We start from the raw sequence: 7702 nt of genomic DNA, 5'->3' as shown, positions 1-7702 counted from the left end.
CACATATCGTTATTCACAAATAAGTTTACACTTTTATGATTAAAATTAATTACTTTTTCCAAAATAAGTTACACAATGTATTCAAAAGTATTCCGAACAGTCCGAAATTCAGCTTGAAAAAGGAACTTTTTGACGGCGTGAGCAAAAATGATAAGATTCCAGATCGAAAGTATTATATTTTTCATTCACCACTTACACAGATGCCATTTCGCAAATTTATTTTATGGTAATTTTTGTTAAATCGATAAAAATACAACAAATTATTGCATAAATGAAGTATTTAGGTTGTAGTACTTAGTTTTTAGTTATTCGATTAGCTTAAGAACGTGAGATACAGATACGTAATAAGCAATTTTTGGGAAAATAGAGTCTACTGCATGAATTTATATAACTTTCAACGCCGGCCCAACCGACGCCTCTCATCCCGCGCAGAGCTTTAATATTCATGAAAATCATCTTCAATATTCACGCACGGTGAAAAGCAAAAAATGCGGATCTGCAGAGCCATATTCGTAGCTGCATTAATCGTGATTTTTGCACAAATTCTTTTCTGAATTTCATAAATGTCTAAGGCAGCTCGTTATTGTCATTTTATACTACAGAGATTGCTATTAGGGATGTTTAAACTTTTTAATAAAACTCGCGGAGTGTTGTTAAACCATAAAATAAAAAAGAATAAAATCGCAGAGAAATTGAACTTGTCTATATTACGTGCTTCAACGTCCCCGATCAATACTTTCTCTCTTTTCTCCTTCCTCACTACCGGTATGCCCCTCCACGTGAGCGGTCCGCACCCATAAACGTCCCCTCGGATAGCTTGCGCAGCAACGTTTTAATTTATCATACCCACGTTCGACAAAGTGACCAAATTTTTCCGAATTGGTAAATTTTTTTTGAATTTCCTTGCGCATCTCGGGTGGCCGGCATTTCGTCCAACGAATCCTCTCGAGTAAAATTGCTGGACAGATTTATACGTGAAGAGAGGTGACGAGAGCGCACAGGGGGCGGCTTTGCGTTTGTATGTCGAATTGGTGTATGTATAAGTACGTTGCCAGACCAACCGATCGATATGATATAGCTGGCTCGTCGTCGTGGCACTACGGCAAGCCATATCAATACTTCAAGCTGTTTAAAAGCGCGCAAATTTTCATCAAACCCGGCTATTCGTAATTGTGGACAAATGTCTCGTTAAAAGTATTTAATTCGACTTTTCAACTTTTCTCCTTCTTCAGAATTAAGACGAAACCATGCAAATTTTGCGAATTCAAAGCATCGCTTTGTAAACAATACTTTTATGTAGTATTGCTATTATTTTTACGACTGATTTTTTCTCGTCTATTGGTTCGACATTACACAAGCTCTTATGCGCGATGAGGTATTTTTAATGGAACATCGCGTGTAAATGAAATCAGTCAATACCCCAGGAACGGAGTCGAGCTGAAATATCAGCCCTTTGACGACTCGACGCATTGCTTCGCGTAAAAACACGTCTATTCGACTTTTCCGTATAATATCTAGTTCAAATACCTACGCGCTGTGCATGTGTATACTCGAGCCTTTTAAATCGACCCTCTTATGCTACTACGAGTCTGTGTGTGCGACAGCGAGACTGCGGCAAGGCCATTGACCGGTAAACTTCTGCATGATATATATGCACACGTATATGGTTGATTCTCCCGAAATCTGCTTTTTCGGGTATGGAAAACGAAAAAATGGTGAAAATTTTTTTGTCATATTGAACGGCGCGAACTAGTTTACCCTTTTTTAAACCATAAAATATGAATAATTATTGAATCTGGGGCTTTGAGATTTCGTTTTACGAAAACTATGTCCGATTTTATGCTTAAAATCGACTATTTTCGGTTACGGAGGTGACACACACGGAGGTGACAAATCGCTGCTTTGATCAACTATGTAAGAAAAATAAGAAACGCACAAAATTTTCCGCACAACCCGAAATTTGGTCATGAAAAACGAGTCTTTTGACGGGGCGAGCGGTTAAAAAGAATGATCATAGCTCGAGATATTCATGTCCACGGAGGTGACCGTTTTTTTGACACACGTGAATTTTTCAATAGAATAATTATCGCAGCATCGATAAAATGTAAAATTTGAACCCGCAACCTACACCAATCGAAAGCTGGGCTATAATACTTGACATTTACGTATCTAGCGACATCAAAAATGAGTTAGCGACCCAAAGCAGGCGGTATGTTTGAAATTATTCAGAAGCATGATTAAAATCCGAGACATTTTTCAATTGCGTGGGAAATTTTTTTAAAACATTTTTCAAAGCCCTATAATAGACTTAAACTTTACTCTGGATGTATAGAAGCTGGTCTCATAGTTATTATAGGGTCAGGTGCTAATGAGAATGCATGGTACATGCAAATAGAGTTGATTTTGAGATGTAGACATGCCACGGAGGTGACATTTGGCATGTATATCTTCACGGCAAATTTAACTGACCCTAAAAAATTGAAATATTTATGTCCTATCATGAAGAATACAACAATATTGAATGAATGACCGAGCCAGTTTTGGCTCATCTTCACTAGTTTAAGAATATGGCATAAAGACATGCAAAAAGCAGATTTCAGGAGAATCAACCATATATAACAGAGAGAAGTAGCAGCAGCAGCAGCAACAGCAGAGAGAGAGAGAGAGAGATGAATGAAGTGTGTTACGTCACACGCAACTTGTGGCATCGCACTCCCTTCCTTGGCTGTATAATATACCTATAATGCCGTACTATTGCTATATATGTGTACCTCCACCCTGATGCTACCTTTTCGTTCTCCTTCTCCAAGCCCGCAGTTCGACTTTTTCACACTGCTCATTTCACTTGATGCTTGCTCTTTCTCTCTCTCTCCTTCTCTTTGCGCACACTTTCATTCACTACTTGGTATAAATTCCTTTATGTACTCGTATATAAGTATGTATAGATATAGATGTACGCTTTCCCTTTCAACTCCTTTTCTCTTTCTTTCTTTCTTTTGGCTACTTCAGCTATCTAACTTTTTTACCACTACATAGATTTTATAATTATATCTTCGGTTTGATTGCATACTGGTAATAATACTTGTAATTCATGACCTTTTTTAGCTCAACTTTCTTTTTAACTCTTAGATTTTAATCCGATGACCCTTTACAATAAGAAGCGAGATTGAAATTCCGTAGAAAAAGTGGGAAAATTTAGATTTTAAGCTTTTTCCTTAAAAAATATCACATTTCAACTTTTTATTAAAAGTTAGAGCGTTTCAGATTATTAAACACAACTTACGTTGTTTCAAAATTTTGAACGAAATACTGGACATTTCGAGGCTTTGAAAATTTTTTACAAATTTTATAATAAAATAAATTAATTGGGATAAAAACCCGAGGAAAAAATATTTTTCTCAAATTTTATAGAGATATTCAATTTTTTGTGGATAATTGTATCTTTTCGATGTCGGACTTATTTTTCAGACGGAGTTATTATGGGTGCCTACTTGAGACGAGTGACCCAGCTCATGCCATTCTTTAAATCTTTGAATATGCAAACCCAAATAACCCCTAGTAACCAAAAGCGTTCCAATCGACCCAAGCCGTGCACTTCTTAATAATTAAATATGCAAACCTTGGTAATTTCAAGAATTCCAAGTAACTGAAGCGACCGATCTCGTGTAGTTTTTTAATTCATCGACCTAGAATATCCGAAGCGACTAGACACTTTGCAATTTTTTGGGTACAGATAAACTTTAGTAAGTAATCCAATCGACTCATCTCTGACAATCTTTTTGATTGTCCAACATGCAATAAAAAAAAAGAAAGTCACGAGCTGGCACGATTCGATTACTTACGATTACAATTTAAAGTTCAAATGAATCGCACGCCCTGTGGTGATTAATTCCGCTACTTGAGTTTAAATATTTTATTATTAGATAAACAGTAAAAGGTGGACTGATTTAATTACTTGGCTTACTCGGGTTTACATTGAATAACTTTTTTCACCTAGTTGCTCGACTGGTAGATATTTGTACCTTGAGCTCGAGGCTCCCCCGAAGGAATTTGAGAGCATCAGCTACGCCTCTGAATTGTCAGCAACCGAATTTATCAAATTCATACAATTGTAAGGGTTTTGAAACTTTAATGCTACATACTATGACGGGGGAAAAATTGATCAGAAGAGCACGTACTAATAGGCCAATATATTCATTATACACAATGAATCATAATAATTAAATAATAAGTGGCGATTGCTTCATGCATAATGACTGTTACAATAAATATTGATTATTTCGAAAAACAAGGGAAACTTCCAAGTATCCGTCAAAAAAACTACAATTTCTTACATTTCTTTACACATGTCCTGGCTTTTGTAACTACATTTAAAACTTCCCACTCTTCGTTCCTCATTTCCGGAAGAGGTGTCGAACTAATCTAATTACTAGCATACTATCTTAAACTTTATCCAATAAGGTTCTAATTATTATTTTATTAATTTTATTTACAGATCATCCTTGTCTACAAATTTTAATTTCATTTATTTACACTGTGTACAAAAAATACAATACGTTATTTACAAGGCACTTAATTTACACTAATATGAATATACTGAAAATATATTGAAAATGTATGTTAAAGTTTTATGCTTCCATTGGAACGTCCCCTCCTCTACCCTCTCGTTTATCTTGATCTTTTAGATTAGCGTACAATTTAGTTCTTGGATTACTTGGAGTACAATTTAGACGCCCATGAAATTCAGGTCTAGGATTCTTAGGCACAGATGCTGCCAAGTAAATGTCCATAAGACTTTTGTTCTGTAATTTGAGTGGTTTTCCGTGGACACCGCTTTTGCCCATATTCATAATTATGCTAGGGGGTGACATTGGAGAGTCCGTAGTAGCCCTTATAACAGTCGCTCTAGTTGCAGCTGTTACCGAATCTTCTTTCCCAATTCTATGAACAAAGGTATTAAGTTGATTGAAAATCATTTGAAACAGTTGAAGCTAAGCACTTACCCATCGAGTTCTCGTAAAGCTTGATCAAGCTCCACTTTATCTATGTCTTTGTCACTCTTGTTTCTCACTTCGAGTAGACATGTAAGCACTTCGGTATGAAGAGACGATGTTTGAGAATGCGCGCGAAGAAAAGTTTCCAACTCAAGCCAGAGTAGACGGTAGTGTTCTTCTCTGCGGCCTCCTCCTTTAGGACCTCTTCCAGTAAAATTAGGAAGAGGTAGAGGCTCATGTTTGGCTTCTTGCCCGAGTAAGCTGAAAATTATCTGCTTACATTGAACAACTTCATCCTTAGTAATAACATCTTTCATCATTGCTTCGATCAAAGGATCGCAATACTACATAAAAAAAATTGTTAGTTACATTTATTTAAAATTTTATACAAATACATTCATGATCAATTTTATAAAATTACCTGTTTCAAATTAAATATGACAGTGTTAGAGATGTTGATTGGCCAATACTTCGTGAATTTTTCCAGACGTTTCCTCATTTTTTCGGCAGGTTCTTCTCCTCTATCATTATTGCGTCGTTTCAAAGGTACTAATATGTTTGCTCTCATCAAGTTTCCAAAATCCTATGGCAACATTGTCAATTTAATTTCATCTGACTTAAATTAAAAATTAATAAAAGTATAATTGCTAAAAAAATCAACTTACAGTTATTCTATAATCAGTAACTCGCCCACCACAACCCTCACTTATACTAGGCGGATCTTCTAATACACTTCTGGCAGTGGACAGTGTATGTATAAATATTTCACCTCCATGACTGGCTAATAAATGAGAAACTGCTTTACCACCACTTTTTTTTGACATTTCCAACATCACGGAACGTCCATTTAACAAAAAATTAATCAAACAAGACGAGGGTCTACTGTTAATATCAAACGGTGTGATCCTGTGCATGGCAGTGCAATTTTGTAAATCACTAGAACTCACTCCTCTTGGAGTGCTCCACTTCAATGTTATCGTTTCATAATCTGTTCCTTCTCCAAAGCGCCGAAGCGTTTTTAAAAGCGCTAAGTCTGCAGGATTACCTATTCAATAATTATAATAAGTAATTAAAATTTTCTCAAATTTGAAATTTAAAAATGGAAGTTAATACCTTTCAGAATTGATGTATGAGCTCCAGCAGGATGAAATATCTCCACATCGTAATTTGCAGAAGAGCTTGCATTTTGTTCTTCTTTCATTGGTATTCCTGTTACAGTTGTGCTAGCAAGATTATAATGTGATAATATTAAATGGGAAAGCTTAGCGTGTAAACCAGAAGCTTTCATGGAATGTACCTCCATAGATAGTATAGGTGATACCTGGAAATTTATTTTTTATTTTACCCGTTGAAATTATCAAAACAAATAAATCATAAATAAGGCAATATAAATACTTTATATTGCTAAAAATTAACATTTATGAAACTTACCTCATACATTTTTCTATCTGACACTTGAGAGTCAATATTTAAAGGAAAGATATTAATTATAACCAGATGACAATGATGAATTGGCAGGAAACTAAAATAATTCGGTATTAAAAATAAAAAATTTTATTGAAACAGAATTTTCAATGTAATTAAATTTTTCTTCACTTATTTACTTACTTTTCTGAATTAGCTATTTGTTTATTCTGAGCTAATAAGTGATTAGCAAAAATGGCTTCTAAACTTTTCAAGTTTGAGTTGTCTCTTGCACTGGTTATACATATAACTCTACCTCGATTCAGAAATTTATTAGCAGAATTTGGTGAAGATGATAAACTTTGCCTTTGTTCATTAGATATTTCTGACAAAGCCTCTATGGCTACCTTTAGTCCATGAATCACAGAAAAATCAGAGCCTGATTGATGTGGCAAAGGAGTTCCAATGAGTCCAAATCCATTCATAATATGTGATGCAGTTTGTTGTAAAGGATCCCATGAATTCAATATATGAGCAATATGATCACTCGCCACAAATCTTATCTATGAAAGTACAATTGTCTTAGAAGATACATGACTTTTCAAAAATTATAACTTATTGACAATTACATTACCAATTTACCACGTGGAAATAAGTCCCAAACAATTCTACAGTATTCCATAGAAGTTTCTATACTTGTAGTCCAAAGAGACTTTGATATAGATGGAATAGGCATAACATTTGGACCTCTTGCTTTTAGGCAATCAAATTCGATCGAACAGTCAGAGGATATCCCAAAATAAGGTGTTCGGTCAAGAACAAAAACAGTTTTGTGATTAGCCGGATAAAGGCTGTCAAATGTATTATCTAAACTCATGATTATCTGTTTCCTAAAAAACGATAAATTGACTACTTTATTTCACTTTGTAAAAAACAAATGATTTCATCAAACATTTAATTTAGTGCTTCTTAAAATATTCAATTTTTACTTAATTTTCATTTTACTTTCTTTCTTTTTATACATCATAAACATTGCGAATGTGTATATTTAATTAGAGAATGATAAAGTAAAAAAATATTTAAATCATTATAGTAATACAATATATTATACCGAAATCAAAGTTATTTACTCCATGAACGTTGGACACAAAAGTATCCAAAAATAACAGTAAAGTAAGCGCAGCCGGCTAAAATGCTCAAACATAAAACATAATAGTCTCTAAAAGACTAAGGTTATGATTATCATTTATGACTCTATGTCTCTATCTGACAATTTACATTCTACTTTGTTTGACTGATCACTG

The 7702-nt window shown here is 34.6% G+C and overlaps 1 protein-coding gene across 1 annotated transcript; it reads right to left on the bottom strand.

The window, feature by feature from the left end:
* Nucleotides 1-4507: 4507 nt before the first annotated feature.
* Nucleotides 4508-7651, bottom strand: LOC106657891 (integrator complex subunit 13). The gene is made up of 9 exons (XM_014379587.2): nt 7510-7651; nt 7033-7288; nt 6603-6961; nt 6426-6516; nt 6108-6315; nt 5660-6039; nt 5416-5577; nt 5004-5338; nt 4508-4941 (listed from the first exon to the last, which is right to left on the bottom strand). Exons 2-9 carry the CDS (start codon nt 7273-7275, stop codon nt 4629-4631), a joined length of 2091 nt encoding a protein of 696 aa, XP_014235073.1. The 5' UTR covers nt 7276-7288; nt 7510-7651; the 3' UTR covers nt 4508-4628.
* Between the last annotated feature and the right edge of the window lie 51 nt (nt 7652-7702).

The sequence above is a fragment of the Trichogramma pretiosum genome, unplaced genomic scaffold (assembly GCF_000599845.2).
Source record: "Trichogramma pretiosum strain Unisexual culture from Peru unplaced genomic scaffold, Tpre_2.0 scaffold6, whole genome shotgun sequence".
Taxonomy (NCBI): Eukaryota; Metazoa; Arthropoda; class Insecta; order Hymenoptera; family Trichogrammatidae; genus Trichogramma; species Trichogramma pretiosum.
The sequence above is the reverse complement of the archived record's forward strand: the minus strand, read 5'-3'. Positions and strand labels throughout refer to the sequence as shown.

Excerpts from the sequence above, each read along its gene's own strand:
- LOC106657891 (XM_014379587.2), bottom strand. The coding sequence starts at position 7,275 with ATGAGTTTAGATAATACATTTGACAGCCTTTATCCGGCTAATCACAAA. Across the intron at positions 6,040-6,107 it reads TCATACATCAATTCTGAAAG|GTAATCCTGCAGACTTAGCG; the intron begins GTATTAACTTCC and ends ATTATTGAATAG. Across the intron at positions 5,339-5,415 it reads TCATATTTAATTTGAAACAG|TATTGCGATCCTTTGATCGA; the intron begins GTAATTTTATAA and ends TTTTTTATGTAG.